Source organism: Panthera leo, chromosome A2 (genome assembly GCF_018350215.1).
Source record: "Panthera leo isolate Ple1 chromosome A2, P.leo_Ple1_pat1.1, whole genome shotgun sequence".
Classification (NCBI taxonomy): domain Eukaryota; kingdom Metazoa; phylum Chordata; class Mammalia; order Carnivora; family Felidae; genus Panthera; species Panthera leo.
In genome coordinates this window covers 20,676,395-20,695,590 of record NC_056680.1, presented here as the reverse complement: position 1 = coordinate 20,695,590, position 19,196 = coordinate 20,676,395, and the positions used below count along the sequence as shown (strand labels likewise).

Sequence of the window (19,196 nt, the reverse complement as noted above, 5' to 3'; positions counted from 1 at the left end):
TCGGCAGCCAGCCCGCCCGCCCGCCTGCTGCCGGGCCCCGCCCCGGCCCTGCGCCGCCGCCACCGCCTCCAGCAGCCGCCGCCATGAAGCTGACCGACAGCGTGCTGCGGAGTTTCCGCGTCGCCAAGGTGTTCCGCGAGAACTCGGACAAGATTAACTGCTTTGACTTTAGCCCCAACGGCGAGACGGTCATCTCGAGCAGCGACGACGACTCCATCGTGCTCTATGACTGCCAGGAGGGCAAGTGAGTGCGGCGGTGGCCCTGGGCCCGGGCCCGAGTCTGTCCGTCCCTCCCTCTCTCCCTCTCGTGGCCCAGCGCTCGCCCCGCCGCCCGCCCCCGGCCCCGCCGCCCTCTCCGGCCTGTTTTGCACTCGCTGCCGCCAGGGCCGCTTCCATTCCGAAGATGTCCAGGAGACCTTTTTAAAAATAATAAGAATAGTGAGAGTGATACTACCATCGTTATTATTTTGCTTGCTTTCGGCCTCCTGGAAAAGCGCTTCCGTATCGCTTGCCAAACCCCACCTTGACCTTGACCTTTAAACGCCCGGTCCTCCCACCTGGGCCCCAGCAGGTAGCTTTTCCGCTCCTCCGACTCTGTCAGAGGTGCCGGTCGGCTCTGGCCCCCCGCGCGGAACCGCAGAGGCTGCGCTCCTGCCTCAGCAGCGTCACAGCTCGCTCTCTCTGCCCTCCTCGGTGACCTCGATTCAGCCCTGGCACTCCGCCCATCCCCTGCCCCTTAGCTTCCCGCCGCCTTCTGCCGGAAGGCCGCGTGGGTTGCAGTTCTTAGCTGTCAGGATTTATTTGTTGTGCCTCTTTGGGCCCCCTGTCTTTTTCTTTCGGTTCCAAATCATTCTTTTACTCCCTCAGACCCATTGCCCACATTTGTAGTTAACTTTTTAACAACATCAGAAACTTTTCCTTTTTGCCAAAAAAAACTAACTTGGCTGTCCCATCCCGACCTGAATGGGAACCTACTATGAAAACATAGCATCCCAAAACAATTTTATGTTTCCTCTTATATATATTTTTAAATTACACTTTATGGTCCACCTGGAATTACCAAAATTCAGGGTCTGATTGTGAAATTTCTGTGTTGCCACCGCACTGCATCTCTAAAGTCTTATAAGCACATTTGCCTTTTTCTCTGGGGACCTTGTCAGCTTCACCTCACCCTTTATAAACCTGCTTTGCTTTCTCGTTACTAAATTGTGAACTCCTTTGGAGCAGAAACTGGCTTAGGCTAGATTCGATTTCCCTCAGCCACCTTCTCCAAGCAGGCTTGTGGCTATTTGGTATAATACGGTGGCTAGTGGTTTTGTCAGATTTCATTTTGTTACCTAATTCCAGATCTTATTTTTTGAATCGTTGGGGTTTTCTCTGCCTTTTCCAACTGTTCTTTTTGCCTTTTTTTTGTTTTAAAACCGATGCCTTCTGTAAACTTTCTTTGGTACTTGTCTCTTCGTTTGTGAATTCGGTTATCTAAAGTAACGTTGTTTTGGTCTAAGCTGTATCTTCTTCCCAATTTTTTCCCACGGGGGCTATGGAAAAGTATTATGTAACTGGCTCTGGATCTGCCTGCAGTATGCAGACGAGTGGCCTAGAGTGGTGGTCCTAAGGGAAGAGAGCATTGTTAGCTGGACCAGTGCTGACTTTAGTCAACGTTATTCATTTAGTAGATGTATTTCTGTCCAGGTTTGGTCATTTGAATCAGCTTGGAAGAGAGAGTAACATATAGAGCTGGAGTCGGGATTAGGATTGTGGGTTCCTGGGACTAGAAGTAATTTGAAGCTGACTGGCTTGAAATGTTGAGTGCTTGTGCACAGATTGGAACCTCTACCTGGAACCTTGATGATGGAGATGTATGTTCTCATTCAAAGGAGATGAAGGTTGTGATAGCCTTCTTAGTAGTTTCTCTCTAAGTGTGGCATAATTTCTACTTGTTGGGAGCAGTGACAGTTTACTTGGAAGTAAAATGTTAATTTTACGACATGCAGTTTATTCACTCATGTAGCTTTTTACATAATTACAAACTTACAGGAAAGTTAAACAGTATTTCAGAGATCCATATCATCCAATAATCAGTTACATTTTACCTCTTTTGCATTACAGCTCTCTGTGTTTTAAGTATTTAGGTATGCATTTTTTAATGAACCATTAAGAGAATAAGTTGGAGGTATCAAGCCCCTGATCTCCAAACACTTCAACATGGATTTCCTCAGCACAAGGACATTCTTTTATACAACCAGAGCACAATTATCCAAATTAGCAAATTTAGTATTGATGTAATAGTGTAGGGCATTCTCTTTTACATTTTCTCTTATCAATTAATTGTGACCTTATTTCATTGTGGTCTATGGCAAGGGACTGGCTTGGTAGTTAGGAGACCTGGGTTCTAGTTTGGCTTTGTGACCAGGTATGTGACAATGGTTAGATCACTTCTCTGAGTATTAGATGACCTCTTTTGCCTTTAAGAGTCCATGATCCTAAGGGGTAATGTGAGGAAAAAATGTGCCACTAGTATAAGTCAAACCAACATTGGTAGAAGAGTAGTGTTTCCTTGGAAGTCATAGTATCTCTACTAGATGGTACTAAATGTTAGAATTTGGGAGTTTGAAGATGGTCAAAACAAGATTCTTTATACTTAATATTTTCCAGTTTTTTGTTCATTTTGTCCGTTGTTTTTGTTCATCCGTTGAGTGATTTTTCAATTTGAAAGACTTATAAAATATATTATCTGCTAGGTGATGAAAATTTTTCATAATATTTTTTATTCATGCCTGATCACCAGACTCATAGTTTGTGGAAAGAAGCTTAACCAAAATATTCATGGAAAAATGTTGTGCATGGGCTTTGTAAAGATTCTCTGAAATGGATGCAAAAATTAGGATCTTGTTTCCAAACTAGGAAGTGATATGAGGTAAAAGATTTGTTATTAAAAATAAATCTCAGGTTAGTGTTTGAGACAAATAGGCCATACATAAGTGGAACTAAAAACTTTCCTTATTCCATACCCTTTAACATTGGCTCTTCAGGATATGTCTTCACTATTTTAGACTGAATTGTTGGGATAAGTAAGCTTCTTTTTCCACTTGTAGAAATAAAGTCAACTATTTTTTGAGAGCAAGAACACATGTATGTGCATACATATGCTCGCTGTTTACCACACAGTAACCCCACAGCAGAGCCCAGGGTAGGGGGTTAAACAGGGTAGCCTTTGAGCTGATCTTTTTAACTAAGCTTTCAGTTAAAGGTGAGAATGTGGAAAATTCAGTGCATTTGGAATGAGAAGCTTGTTTGGAAATGAGTTTTGGGTAGGGAAACCCTTGACCTCACTGACATTAACAAAAATTGAAAGTGCAAATATTTGAGTTCTTAAAGCTGCTTGGGTAATCTGATTGTTTAGCATCTAGGCTTCATTGAGAGGGCGAATTTTTTTCTTTTTCAAAATTGGAACTCTTTGTAAACATTGGTATACAATTTATAAAATCCTCCTATACCCAAATGTAGAACATTGTGAGCTTTTGGTTAAAGATTTTACTGAGATCAGTTTCAGTTTGATCTTTGATTTTCAGGGTCCTATAGAGGAAGACATTGAAGGAAAAGGAACTTCATATGAATTTGTAACTCCTAGCTTAGAATTATGTGATTTTACATTAAAAAGAAAAGAACCAATGACCAGTTTTTTTCTAGGGAGAATCAGCCTTGCCTTCTAAAAGCCTCAGTAAGTACTTTGGACTTGTAGAATAGGAAGGATAGATAGCTTCTGCAACTGCAGGTTATATTAGGAAAGACAAGCAGTTTTACATCTGGTTTCAGTTTTGATAAATCATTTGTTTCTTCTTGAGAAAAGATCTGGTTTCTAAGTGAATGGCTCAAGAAAAGTTTGGCCTCACTAATTTAACGTATTCCCATATCCCTCTTTGTTATAAACTGTGACTTGTGTTTTGTGTGCCTTTCTTTCCAAAAAGATGTACTTTTTCTCAAAACTTCTGAACATTGTAGTAAAGACTCAGTTGAGCCCTCAGATTTACTTCCACTTCCTAACCTCAGCATTTGTTGTTCAGAGGTGAAAGTCTGTTGCACTTGATTGATTCCATTTGTTTTCTCTCGTTTGGAAGAAATTCTGTTTCTTTCCAGTGTTAGAGCTTCCAAAGAATTCTCATCCTTGCCACATCATTCAGATTCTTCTGTTTATATGAAGATCCTAGGTTTTGGTGATGGAGGATTTTGATGGTTTTCTTTCTCTGTCCATTTCCTCATCAGACCAAAGAGAACCCTGTACAGTAAGAAATATGGCGTGGACCTCATCAGATACACCCATGCAGCAAACACAGTCGTTTACAGCTCTAACAAAATAGACGGTAAGCAAGCCTTCTTTTTGGGAAGTAATGGTTATGATTTCTTTTGTTAAGTAGTTCTTGGAATCTTTGTGACTATTTCTGCTTTGCTTAGAGTTTCTGTAATTTAAACATATTTTCTTAAGATGTTAGCAATTGTTATGACTGAAGGGATGCTGGAAACAAGCCACCAATACTTTTGAAGGACTTGAAATGGAGTATGAAAGGTCTCTAGATTAGAATGGAGAGTGGGTATAGGAAGCACTGAATTATATTTATAGTTTGTACTTCTTTAAACTTGAAAGAATACTTTTTGAACAAATAAAAGGAAAGACTATTTGACATACAGCAAGTGGCAAATAACCACGAATGTTTCAGCTATGGTAGTTTAGGGACCTTAGATGAGATTTTGGTGTATGCTCTACCTTTCATGGTCTGTGTCATGAAGGACAGTGTATTGACCTTAATTATGTTTAATTTTAGGGACCATTTTTAATCTGAATTTTGTCCCTTTTCCATTTTATTTTATTTATTTTTAAAGACTTTATTTGTAAGTAATCTCTATACCCAATGTGGGGCTCGAATTCACAACCCTGAAATCAAAAGAGTCACATGCCCTTCAGACTGAGCCAGCTAGAGGGCCCTTCCCCTTTTAACTTTTAAATAAAGTTAATGGTTTTAAAGAGTAAAGAGTTATTTTTATAAATTAAATTTGTGAATTTCTTTATCTAATAAATGATCTTGATCTTGTTTTTACCTGCATTTATTTCCCCTGGGATAAGTCATTCTCAGTTGACAGTTCATCTTGGTAGTTGAGGACTTTCACCTTAGGACTTTTTTTTTTTTTTTCATTTATCTCACTGATTTATTGATTGTCTCACTTTTTATAGTAAGTTTTATTTTTTTTTCTTTTTTTAAAATTTTAATGTTTATTTTTGAGAGAGAGACAGAACATGAGCAGGGGAGGGGCAGAGAGAGAGAGAGAGAGAGAGAGAGAGAGAGAGAGAGGGAGACACAGAATCCAAAGCAGGCTTCAGGCTCTGAGCTGTCGGCACAGAACTCGATGCGGGGCCCCAGCCCACAGACTGTGAGATCATGACCTGCTAGATCATGACCTGAGGTGAAGTCGGCCACTTAACCGACTGAGCCACCCAGGCGCCCCTGCAGTTAAGATTTTTCTAATGTCATCCACAAAGATCACTTAGACTGCTGTTTTGGCTATGCTTATCTCAGAGCAGATGGGCGGAAGTCCTTTTTTTTTTTTTTTTTTTTTTTTAAATGAGACTTTTCTGCCTGTACTTGATTTTTAGTAAGTATATCATTTCTACTTTTCATGCCTCTATTTCAGAAGTGGTTTTCTAAGTAAGCAGTGCAATTGATGCTTTTGGACAAGAATATAAAACATTAGGATCCTGAGGAAACATATCTATGTGATCACCTGAATGACTGGTATACTTCTTCTGTTGGGGTGATTAAATGTGAGGATTCTCCAAATATGGTGCAAAATGAGGCAAATGTGTGGCACTTGCAGCTTTGCTGCCAGGCCTCTGCTGGGAGGATGTTGCCTTTCCTGTCTCGAGTGCATCCTGAAGAGTTCCTCCAACGCTCCGTTTCCTTTTGCCTGATTCCAGGCTGAGGTAGTAGTTTGTACAGTTTGAGGGTCTATGATACCACCCGGTACAGGAGATAACTGTACAGGCCACTGCCTTGCCAGGAACAGTGCACCAGCTACTGAGTGGGGCGGAGAGGATGGCGACTCCCTGCTCATCTCTGGGAAACCAGGTAATGGGGAGGAAAGTCTTTTTCTGCTTAGGGCAGGTGAGTAGTTACTAGCAATAGAACATCCAGGAAGACTTCATAGTTGTCATTCTAGAACTTTGAAGATTTTCAAGGAAAACTATATAGAGTTCAGTTTTGGAACATACAAAGAGTGCGGTTTTCCCTCTCCCGAGTTAGATGCCCTGTTACTAGAAAGTACCCCTGTGAACAACTGGAATGATTTGGTGCTTTCAGCCTCTTTGTTTCTGTGTTGTTTGCCTCTAGAATGTTCTTTCTATGCTTTCCTATCTATATTGGCACCATTTCCTATTGCCTTTTTCGCAACAGTTGCTTCTTATTCCTAGTCTTTTGCAAGGCATAGTACTTTCTAGTTCTGTTCTTTATGGCACTTCATTCCCTTTCCACCGCCATCTTTTTGTTTACTTTTTCAGGTAGAATCACTTGGTTTTTAAGAGTGTTTGTCTTTTTCTCCCCAAGCACAAATCTCTATGATTATTCTTTTCTTTGATATTGACAGAATCTCGCTGCTGTGACTTACTGATGTATTTATGAGTTTAATTTTTAAATGTTTTAAGATCTTTTTAACCCAATTTCCTGATTTGTTCTTTTGGACACTTTATTATTATTATTATTATTATTATTATTATTATTATTATCAACTGACTTCTCTCTGATGCACAAAGTACCAGTGGATAGCTGGTTAACTTAAAAAGTAGTAGGACGTTACTTCTGTTTCCATTTGTTTAGTTTTGATGTAGATTATATACCCAATTAAAATTTAGGTCCCTAACACGCTGTTGGAGAACCCTGGACAAAAATATTATGCCAGAGTTCAGCCTGATCCTCAGTTTAGCATGGCTACTTAATTCTTTGAGCCTGTTTCCTTAGCAGCTAAATGTTTTCCTTTAAGGCTTGCCATTCTGTGAGCACTGAACCTATTGTGCTTTCTGGGGGTGGTGCAGGCAGGGTATATTTGCAGGACAGGTTGCATTGTAACTATGCAGAAGCCAAAGATTGGTGGTAACAATGATTTTTAAAAATTGCTGTATATGCTGTCAAGAACGAACTCTGCTTTTGAATTATGTGAAATCTGTAGTGCCCATTCTTCAGCTGTGGAGAAGAATTACTCAGCCTTACTTATTCACACCTTGCTTGAGTTATGGAAAACAATAAATTTTTTGGCCTTGTTTTCAAGATGAAAATGTACAGTAATTCCTTTAAAAATAATAGGGTATCATCATGCCTTATTTGTCTTCTTACAGATACTATTCGTTACCTGTCCTTGCATGACAACAAATACATCAGATACTTTCCTGGACATAGCAAAAGGTAAGAACCAGATGTTACAGAAGTAGATAGTTCTTTTACCCCTGAGGTTACCCAGAGACTAGGAGAGTAGAGAGATTTTATTAGTGAACTAAAGCTAGTTCTTTACTGCTGTTTGGCATTCCTCTTAGTCTTCTCTTGTTAACTCTCCCTCAGTCAATACTTGATTTACTGAGGTTGTGGAAGCAGGGGTAGGACTTCATAGATAAACTGAAATCTCAGTTAAAACATAATTGGGGAAAAAGTGGATTAAAGACACTCAGTGGAAACCTATGTAGTACAAATTACATTTATCATTGAGGAACCCCAAATATTAGATGTCCCTTAACGAAAGGACCATTTATATGTGAGGCCTCTTCCAGTACTGGTGGCCCCATTACAGCAGGCCCCTAGTCTTCATAAACATGTTCCATGTGAAGATCTTAATGAGGATGAAAAAAAATAATGATAAATAAAATTGTCCTTTGTGACTTTTGAAAGTCCAGAAGCTTGTTTCCTTATTCTGGTTTGTAATGCATTTTGTTTCTCTCTATCTCATACCCCAGTTCCCCCAGTGTTTTTTCTTCAAATATTCAAGTTTGGGTTGAGTGTTAAACACATTTTCCTTTGGATGATATTTTAATCACTGAGGGTATTTCCTCCTGCTTTTGTTTACAAACATACATTAACACAGTACAACTTGGAGTGGTACAGAACCTTAACAGGAGATGGACCAAGAGCACCCTGTTTTAGGCTGCACTTTTGATTGGGCAGAGCATATCTATGTTGCTGAAGGTGAGAGCTGACAGCTTTTGGTTACTGGTCCCAAACAAACAAATGATGGCTTGTGATAAGTAGATGTTTTTGCTTGTTTGTAGTCAAATTAATGTTCACAAATGATTTGAGTTGATTGTAGTTGTTTGAAATTCTTTCCAATCTTCCTGATTATCCAGCTTTTTGATGTCCTGATTCTCAGAAGATAACTTGTTGCCGTTTTTTTTTTGTTTTTTGTTTTTTTTTTTTTTAAGAAAATCAAGGCCATCCAAAATGAGTTCTTTTCAACTTCCTTGGAACCCTTTCCTTGAAAAGAAGTATCCTTTCTTCTTTGACAAAACCAACCTCCTTCTTTCTACTTGTTTCCATCTTCTTAAGTAGACTTTTCCTTGCTGCCTACAAACTTACTTGGTCTTCCTTATCTTAAATCTATTCCTTGAACTTATCTCCCACTCCTTGTAACTGTCAAACATGAAAGAATAATCTGCATACTCCCATCTCCACCTCCTCACTCATTCACTGTTTAAATCATTTGGTCTAGTCCCGGGATCATTTATGGGGCTTTTTCCATGCTGTTTTACTCCTCTTTCCCTGCTGTCTCCAGTTAAAATCTGTCTTCGGGGGTGGGGGGTGGGGGGTGGTTTTTGGGTTTTTGGCTTTTTTTGGTGTTCAACTTCTCAGTGACTTTTTTTTTTTCCCCTTTGGTAGCCTACTTTCCCATTTTGGTTCCACTCTTGCAATTCTTGGCCTTTCTTTCTCCTTTTGACTCTAAAATAAGTAAGATTTCACCCTAGCTTTTCTCCTGTCTTGATATTTTCTCACATCTTCATCACTAATTTCATTTACCTCTACTCAGATGGCTTCCCAAATCAATATTTTTAGCTCATGTCTACCCTGATTTCCAGACTCCATTTCCACCTCCAGGTTTTATATACATCTATGTGGATATCTCTTTCATGCTCCCACCTGACAGGTCCAGCATACCATCCCTCATTGTTACATGCTGTGGGCCATATCCTCTCTCTCGGCCTCATGTTTCTTTATCACTGTCCCTTCTAATTATCCTAACTCAAAGCCTCTGTTCCCTGTTCGCTTTCTTTCCCTTGCTTTCACATCTAGTAAGTTGTTAATCCTATTGATTCTACCTAGGTTTAACCTAGTGTGTCACTATCCTTTTCTTCGGTCCTGGCTCATGCACTGTAAAGTGAATTACAGTCAAATCCTAATTAATCTCCCTATCCCTCATCATCCTTCTTTAGCATCCTGTATTACAGTTCCGACCACTTCATAGTCTATCTATATCTCTGTGAAGAACTTTAATAGTTCTCCATATCTGTCTGCCCCTTCCCCTTGGAGTGAGGCTTTCCTCCCTCTGGTTGTGACTCATGTTCCCAACATTATTTTCCACCACTCAAGTTGAGGTGAATTCTGGGCTGCTTCCTAGACATGGGCCTCATGCCTTCCTGTCTGGCACTTTTTCTGTAAAGACATCTCTCATTGAAATCCTGTCCACCACATGTGGTGCTTCTTCCAGAAAGCCTTCTCTGACCCTCTCTTGGAGTTCTCTGGACTGGACAGTTAAGCTTTCTTAGAGTTGGGCTATTTTTGTGTTGTTGTTTGTTTCTGTTTTTGTTTTTAAGTTTATTTATTTTGAGAGAGAGAGAATAAGCAGGGCAGGAACAGAGAGGGAGGGGGACAGAGGATCCAAAGCAGGCTGTGTGCTGACCACAGAGGGACCGATACGGGGCTACACCCATGAGATCATGACCTGAGCCAAAGTTAGACCGACTGAGCCATTCAGGTGCTTCTAGAGTTGAGGTTTTACTCCTCGTTGTATTCTCTTTACTTCTCAGCATAGAGCCCAAGATAGACTTTTTCTGAGCTTTTGACCTGAATACAATGACCTAAAATTACATGTACGTATGCATTCTGCTCACTGTTTTATTACCGCCTCAGCATTCCCAGGAAATTTTGGCTTACGGTATCTTTAAATGTTTAAGTTGAGGAACTAGTATGGATGTTAATTGAGTTATATTGGAAGAAATTTTTCTTTAGGTAAAAATTTAAAGAAAAGTACATTTTCTCATTTTCTATTCATGGCATAAATTTTAATGCTTTCCAGTGGAACTAAAACCTTCTGAACCCCTTTCAGTGTCATCCAAAACTTGAACCTACTCTATTTCTATATAAAAGATCCATTCACAAATGAGCTGTGCAATTTGGTCATCTTTTTGACTTCAAACTTTTATCAAATGAAACAGCACAACACCAACATTTCCTTTATAATCTTCATCTGTGACACCAGCTTCTATATCTATGAAGTGTTTTACGGCCAAGCCAGAATGCAGAACTACTCTTCCATAGTCCAGAAGGAAGAGTTATCCAAGTGTCTGTTTCCACAAGGGCCTTCTCTATAGGTGATAATGTAGACTCATAGGCATTATATATACAGGTCATAGCTTGTGGCCCTCAATGAAACTTCACTTGGGGCTTTGGTAGAGCCACATGCTGTCCTTCATTGCAGGCCAGGCCCAAATGCTTGGGAGGTGGCTGGTGTCTTCATAGCAGAGTGGCAGAGTGAGAATATGAGCAAAGGGGACAAGAGAGCTCAGGAGCCCTTGGAAGAAATGTTTTCTAGTGAGTGACTCTTAGTGGTATAACCATAAAAGGGGACTCATATCAGAAATAACAGTTGCTATTAGCACAGGCCTGTGGCTTGGCTTAGTAAGTAGTGCCCAAACCAACAGCCTCACCATCACCTGGGAGCAGGTTCTCAGACCTGCTGGATTAGAAGTTCTGGGAGTGGATCTCAGTAGTCTGTGTTTTTAATCCACCCTCAGATAATGCTGATTGTACTCAGGTTTAAGACTGTTAGTATAGTCCACAAAATTCTAGTTAAGTAATTAAGGATTTTTTGGTAGGTTTTGTTTTTTAATTGAGATATAGTTTTGTACCATAAATTCACCCTCTTAAAGTATACAGTTCAGGTTTTTAGTATATTCACAGAATTGGGCAACCATCACCACTAATCCAGAACACTTTCATCACTCCCAAACAGAAACCCTGTATTCAGTAGCAGTCACCCCCCATGCCTCCTCCTATAAGTTCCCAGCAACCACTAATCTTCTTTCTATATCTATAGCTTTGTTTATTCTGGACATTTTTTATAAATGAATGAGACAGTTTGTGCCCTTTCATGTCCACTTCTTTCACTTACCATGTTTCCAAGGTTCATAACATGCTGTAACATGAATCAGTACTTCATTTCTTTTTATTATCAAATATTTCATTGTATAGAGACACCACATTTTGCTTATCCATTCATTAGTTGATGGGCATTTGGGTTTCCACTTTTTTGCTATTATGAATAATGCTGTTGTGAGCATATGTGTACCTTTTTGTATGGACATAGGTTTCCATTTTTCTTGGGTATATACCTGGAAGTGGAATTTCTGGGTCATATAGTAACTACCTTTCACTTTTTAAGGAACTATAAATCTTCCAAAGCACCTGCACCATTTTACATTCCAACCAGCAATGCATGAGGCTTCTAATTATTCTAATAGGTGTGTAGTGGTGTCTCCTTGTGGTTTGCTTTGCATTGGAGGCTTAACATTTTTATGCTGTAGCTCGAAGTTTGTTTTTTCATTATATTAGTTGCTTTTGGTTATTCCAGATTGTTTATATGTGTATGTTTCTTAAAATGGCAGTGTTGAGAGAACAGGTATATATAATGTAGCTAGGCAGGTAGAGTGGTTTAGAGTTCACATCCAATTTTTGCAAATATTATGCTTCAACTCCTATTTATCTTGATGCATTGCAGGGTGGTGGCCTTGTCCATGTCACCTGTGGATGACACTTTCATTTCTGGGTCTCTTGATAAGACCATTCGACTCTGGGATCTCCGGTCTCCTAACTGCCAGGTAATGGTACCTCACAGTTAAAGTTTTCTATGGTAGGCACTATCATGAGCTCTTCCTCTCAAGGAAAGGAGAAAGTAATCGTTCCATTCTGAGATCCCAAAGTCTTTCTAAACTTTGGAGAAAATCTGTTTTCCTGGTAGGTGGCTGGTAATTAAGCTAATACCCTAATCCAGTGCATATTGCATTATGCTCTGTGGATTTTTGCTTTCAAAACCATTTTCCTAACACCTGTGAGCTGTAGCTTTTACGCTCAAAGAATTTCTTTTTATTTGGATTCAGTGTCTATAGAGTTGTACAGTTAGGGTTGATGAAACCAGTTGTATGGAGACCTGTTTGTAAAAAGCCTTATTTTAGTTAGGTTTGTTTGCTTTTTCCATTCTCTGGGTAGGTATCTGTTTGTGTCCTTTCTTAGTTTTCATTGGAAAAAGTAAATTACATGGTGGTAAGATCCTGGGTTCATTAACCTTTTTTCTTATTTTTTCATAGGGCCTCATGCATCTACAAGGCAAGCCAGTTTGTTCCTTTGATCCAGAAGGGTTAATTTTTGCTGCAGGTGTCAATTCTGAAATGGTCAAACTTTATGACCTTCGCTCTTTTGATAAGGTAAATCTTTGAATCTTTGAGCTATCTTCATATCATGGAGGTTTTGAAGGGTAAGATGAGAGCCTTTTCCATGATAAAGGAGGTATGTGGTAGACACTGGCGAATGTCAGAGCAATAGTTCTTCCTTGCTTTTCCTAGCCAAAAAGGAATCTAAAGGGACAGAATGAGAGTTGGCTCTGGCAGAAGAAATATTGATGGGCCTTGGGCTGGGTCTGCTGTTTTTATCATTTCAGGGGCCATTTGCGACTTTTAAGATGCAGTACGATCGGACTTGTGAGTGGACAGGACTTAAGTTCAGCAATGATGGTAAACTCATCCTCATCTCCACCAATGGCAGCTTCATCCGTCTCATCGATGCATTCAAGGGAGTGGTGATGCACACCTTTGGGGTGAGCTGACAACCTTTGAGCATGGCTGTTTCCATGCTCCTCCCTCCTGGGCTGAGAATTGTGGTAGCTGGTTGATGGAGACCAGTGGTTATCCTTGACTCACTGATGGAAGCATGGACATGCATTTTCATTCTGAACATGAACTAACTTCTCTTGGATTCTGAGACATTCACTTCTCTCACATAGTGTCCCAAGTTTGGAATTTAGATACAAAGTAATTCCTTGCCATAATAATTTTCTAGTTGCATTGAATATGGAGTTGGGGATGGGGGCGAACTGTAAAGGGTGGCAGCCGAGTTTGGAACCTTGGTGGCACTATGCATGAAGAGGAGAGGGTTTCATGGAAAGGAAGGTGATGTGTGTGCTGGGTAAGTGTTTATAGGCAATTATTTTATATTAATAGGGCTGTGATAAGAGAACTGTTCTGCTTTTTTTTAGGGTTATGCCAACAGCAAAGCTGTCACTCTGGAGGCCTCATTTACTCCAGACTCCCAGTTTATTATGATTGGTAAGCTTTCTTTATCCCCCTTGGGGGGTTATTTCTCTGTACTGTGTATTTTTTTGTTTGTATTTTTGTTAGTTTTAACTAATTAAAATACTATCTATTATCCTCTTGATGGGTGTTCTCACCTATCTCACCACAATGTATAGTCTTATGCCAAAGGTGCAGTGTCTTTATCCTGATTTTGCACTTCTTTACTGGGACCTGGCATTAATGTTGGTTGAACCAGCGTAAGAGTTAAACTCCACAAGCACAGTATTACTAATAATACTAGCTTTCTGATTTAACCCTGCATTCGGTTTTCAGTGGCTTGGTGTTAGTGGGATGTGATGGTATTTAGCCCCCTCCTTTTTTAAAAAATTTTTTCCTTTAATGTTTATTTTTGAGAGACAGAGCACAAGCAGGGAAGGGGCAGAGAGAGAGGGAGACACAGAATCTGAAGCAGGCTCCAGGCTCTGAACTGTCAGCACAGAGCCTGATGTGGGGCTCAAACCCACGAACTGTGAGATCATGACCTGAGCCAAAGTCAGACACTTAATCAACTGAGCCACCCAGGTGCCCCGTAGCCCCCTTTTTAAATGAGAAAACTAAAGTTAGAGGGGAAATGACTTGGATGGGAACAAATAACTAGGGTCAAGGTCAGTTTCCAAAGTGTCCTTTCTTCACTGCCCCTTCTCCCTCAATTTCAGATGAGGGCCAGGTCCTGAAGCTTGACTTTTCTCCAGATGTCAGTTTGTCTTTCCCACTTTTCTTTGCATTGTGCCTTGAGCTGTTGTATTTTCCTTTATCATTCTCTTTAGGTTCAGAGGATGGCAAGATCCATGTCTGGAATGGAGAGAGTGGTATAAAAGTAGCTGTGTTGGATGGCAAACACACAGGCCCTATTACCTGTTTGCAGTTCAACCCCAAGTTCATGACCTTTGCCAGCGCATGTTCCAACATGGTATGTGAACACAGGAGATGTCTTCCACATAAGGGCCCTTTCCATTTGGGGTGGTGGGTACTTCAGTAAACTGTGTCCTAAATAGGTTCCTGATAAGCATCCAAGTTCATGTTTCTCAGCTGGTGGCTTCCCTGGTTCACCTCCTATTATCTGATCTCTGGTTGGACTTGGCTTTCACTTTCACCCTTATTTCTGTGATCTGGGATCACCTGTAAGCTGCTGGGAGACCTCAGGCCCATTTTTGCTATAGCCCCTGGTTTTATGACCAAACTACTTGGGACTATGCCTAACAATTTTTTGGCTTCTTAAAATACTTCGAACCAGCCTATTGTGGCTGCAACCTCTCTGTTTGCCATTTCTTTCAGTTTATGCTGAATTCCTGAGAAATTTTTACAGTTGATCATAACTCACTACTTAGCGTTTCCTCCAAGTTCCTTATGTTTCTAGGCAATGCTAGCAGAACAAAGCGTCCGTGTGTCTCAGCCTCAAGTTTCTTTTTAGCATCTCTTAAGTATACCTGGGTATTTGAGGATGAGGGATTTCACTACTAGCCTACCCAGAACACATTGCCCCCTCGCTCTTTTTTTGTTTTTGACACTGAGGAAACGATGTCAGAAAGAAATGCAGCAAAACCACCTCAGTCCCTGTCATTTTTTTACAGCTTGAGAAGGAGAGGGCATGTTGGAGGTCACCTGGCAGATTGGCAGTAAGGCCAGATACCCACCTCCCCAGACAGCTCTTTTGTTTTTCCTTACCACTGGACTACGAAGGTAGACATGTTGGAGACAGAACCAGCTTACTTTTGCACAGAGGGGGAATGTTTTTCCACAGATTGTCAGAATCGGTTGGTCATGAGGGAAGGCCACCAGCCAAAATTCCTCCACTGTTGGGGTTGGGCACCTTGATGCTGGGGGCACGGTGGTGGTAAGAACCCTGAGTGAGGAGAGAGGCTTGGCTTTTAAAAGTTGATTTATGTTTCTCCTTCCAGGCCTTCTGGTTGCCCACCATCGATGACTGACCTTGGTGCTGCTCGGCTGTTTCTGTACAGTGAGGGTGGCCAACAGGAAAAAACTCAGAGGGGACTGAGATAATGGATCGGATCATTTGACTGGGCTGAAGAGCATCCTTCCACATGGCCTTCCCATGGATGTGCTGTACATCTGCTCAGAAGAAAAAAATTACTTTGCCGAGCTTCTTCAAAAAAGACTGTTGGTGTGGCAGATTCTGTCAGGACTTAGATTTTCCCGCTGTCACTGCACTGAGCTCCTCCAGAGGAGTGACCAGATTCATGATTAGGGTATACTGGGGCCCTCGAGACGCCTTCAATTTTGAATGTATTTGCTGCTGAGGAGCCGGTGAAGTTAATTCTGCACATCCCTTCTCCCACCCCCATAAATGCATGGGAAGCCACAGTTCTGGTTTTGAGATGCTAGGGAAGCTCAGCACCCCTTGCCCGCACCCTGCATGTCTTGTTACTGGGTCTCCCTGTGTCATTGTGGCAATATTCCACACCCATCATGTTACTTAGGTGCCAAACATTTACAGAAATAAGTCTTCATATATCTGGGGGTCAGAAAGGGACAGATGAACAGAAAAGGACCTTGCTTGCCAGGAAGCCTAGCGAGTTAGTCACGTGAGGGTGGGTGATCTGGGCACGCCTCAAGGCTCTGAGTGTTGGATGGGAGATGGCCCAGGAGCCTGAAGGGGAGGGAAGTGGGGGTTGCAGGTGAGTTCCATGGCTGGGAGGTTTAGCAGTAGCCTGGTGTGATCCCCCGTCATGAAGACAAACCTGCGGTCTTTCTGGGTGCCTACCAAGCTTGGTTTTGTACAAAAGCAAGGTGGGAGTCTATTTTTGTACATGAGATACATCACGCTTTCCTGTGGGCCAGTATTGTGGAGTGAGTCTGAGTTGTTTACACTGATGCCTTCCCTGCCCACCACAAATTGTGTACAGAGTCTCCAGATGATACCACCCCTTCCCCAGCTCCCAAGCAAGAGCTGGCTGTAGGCCTGTGTTATATGTTATATTTAGCCTTTTTATATATGACATGGGGTTTCTGTTGTTTGTATTTTAGCACAGTGTGTACACCTTCATTTAAATATATCCGTGTGTGCATACATATATATGTATATGTATGTATGCATATATATATATGTGTATATAAAATATCTGTCATTTCTCAGAGTTCAGCAGAAAGAGGTCGAGTCCTGCAGCCCGAGAGAAAGACTGCATCCTTGCTAATAGTGTTTGCCACAAGTGTTAGTGAGTCTTCCCTATTACCCTTTTTTCCTTTGGGAGACAGAATGAAGCAAAGCTTCAAATGTTTGCTGTTCCCACGGCAGCTAACTGAGGGTCTTGGGATAACTTCCCTTGTATTCCTCAAGCCGCACTTTGGGGCCCTCTCTGCAGTATTAGCCCCCTTTTTGCTCGGTGATGCTCTGTCTGCGCTTGTACGTGTGTGACAGTCACTTTTGCATGCCCTTTGTGCCTGGCTTCCGGCATCTGGGGACAAGATGTTGGAACCAGAGCATTTTCAGTTTGTCTGAAGCTTCTTTTCCAATTACAGGTCATTCCTGTTTACCTGGTATGTCTGCTTTCTTCTTTTCCTTGCCTTCTCTTAGAAGAGGGAGAGGTCTTGATCAGGGTTGAAATGAGCTACAGCTGGCTCATGGCCTTTCCTTCCCCTGCATGGCCTTCTTAGAGCAGTACCAGTAGCATGTTATTTCAGGAAGTTCTCAAACATTTAAGTAGGTCATAGGTTCTCTGCAGATACAGAAACGGGCTCCACAAGGTTATGACTTGCCCAAGAGTACATAGTTGCTAAGGGGGAAGCAAGCCATTAACTGCCTTTGTTCAGCAGCAGAAATAGGCTGTAAATTGCCAGCAATTACTGTTTTGTTTTGTTAGCAATTACTTTTGACTTGTTTCTCAAAGGGCAAAGGGCATACATCTTTCCAAAATGTCGACTGGAATCTGCAGCTTTTCTGCAGTGCCACCCACTGTATATAGCTCTGCCTTATCAGAATGGAGAGACTTCTAGAAACCAGATGATCTATTACTGCCCACTCCTGGCTCTCCAAAGTAGAAAATTCATGGTAGGTGTTCAGAGTGCTTGAGACTGGGTTTATAAGAAGGGCTGCCTAATAAACACCTGCAGCCAGAGAAGCCACTTGCCTGTCAGCAAGGAAGATGATTCCTCTCGAGAGTTCTTGTGTGTCCAAAGCTGAGGTACCACATTCTTTGGAATAGGCCCGTCACTGCCCCTCTTTCTAGGGACCTGTGGCTACAGAGCTGGCTAAGTTGGGAAGGAAAGGGGAAAGCTACAGCTGGAAGTGATTGGACGTGATGTGGTAAGAATAAGGCAGGATAAAGGAGCAGAGGGGCTAGGGCTGCAGGGGTGGAGCCGGTGGTATTCTAAGCTCTCTAGGATGGGAGGGGCGCACCACACTTGAAGAGTCCAGGCCAAAGCCACCAATTTATGTGGGACACTGCACTGCTCAACCACCAGCCAGTGGGGGATTTTTTAATTTTTATTTTTTTAGATAAAACTTCCCTGTTGCAATCATAATTAATGCTTATTGAGGAAATTTGGGGAATTTTAAAGTGAATCAGTTTGCCACCCAAATGCTACCACTGTTAATCTTTTGGTGTTAAATGTTCCTCTAGAAATTTCTGTGCATAGATTTTTGGTGTGTTTACATAGTTGTTATTCTACTGTATATACAATTTTATGTCCCTTTTGTACTTAACATATAAACATTTTTTCCATGTTACCAGTCTTAAACAGAGTTTTATGGTTGTAGCTTTTCTGTTGAGTTTCCATAGCATTGTTTGCCTGGTTCCTAGAGTTGGAGGGAGGGATGGGTTGTCTCCTGTTAGTCCTCCTGATTCCCTTTGGGACTCTGGTAATGCTGTGTGGATGGATTGTTGGGCTCCCTGGGACTGCCTCTGCCTGCCCGTGGTGACCAAGGCCTGTCAGCTGTTGGGAAGAATCCCTAGACCCAGACAGACCTCAACGCATAGCAGCCTGGGTCTCCTCAACCGCAGGCTCTAATAAGCAGCCACAGGGCCAGAAATGAGGGACTGGGAAGGGCCAACTGGTCTTGGTCTGCAGACTCTCTGGCACGTACCTCAGGCTGCCTTTCATCCCTCATTGTTACCTCGACACTTGATCAGGTTGGCAGCCTGTAGCTAGAATAAGGTTTGTCCTGCTAGGTCCCGGCTTCTGTGGGGCAAGGGTAATGGAGCCTCTTCTTTTGAGGCTCTTGCACCAGTTCTAGCAGAAGGCCTGGCCAGTAGCTTGATAACCCACTGCTTGGCTGGTGAGTTGGCAACTCCTAGAGCCTGTGCACCAGCTCGGTATCCTCAGAGCTGCGGGACCTGCCGCCTGCCACTTTGCCCAGGGTCGTCAGCCAAGGATCATGAAGAGCAGCAGAGGGAACATCCCAGCTTGTGAGTGATAGGCTCACAACATCAAGGAGGAAGCGTCCCAAACCCCCCCCCCCACCCCCTTGCCCAGCCTGGTGGAGGGCTGCTGCAGCATTTGGCTCTGCTGAGACGCACATGGCTGACCCTGCAGTCGCTCCTGTCATTTGTGCGTGCTTGCAGGTGAGAGACGCACCACTCCCACTCCGGGGGGC

General features: G+C 42.1%; 1 protein-coding gene across 1 annotated transcript; it reads left to right on the top strand.

The window, feature by feature from the left end:
• Nucleotides 1–17: 17 nt before the first annotated feature.
• WDR82 (WD repeat domain 82) lies at nucleotides 18–18,329 on the top strand. Its single transcript, XM_042929576.1, has 9 exons — nucleotides 18–244; nucleotides 4,264–4,361; nucleotides 7,379–7,445; nucleotides 12,019–12,118; nucleotides 12,605–12,721; nucleotides 12,955–13,110; nucleotides 13,549–13,618; nucleotides 14,413–14,555; nucleotides 15,544–18,329. The coding sequence occupies exons 1-9, from the start codon at nucleotides 84–86 to the stop codon at nucleotides 15,571–15,573; spliced, it is 942 nt and encodes a 313-aa protein (XP_042785510.1). The 5' UTR covers nucleotides 18–83; the 3' UTR covers nucleotides 15,574–18,329.
• Nucleotides 18,330–19,196: the final 867 nt, after the last annotated feature.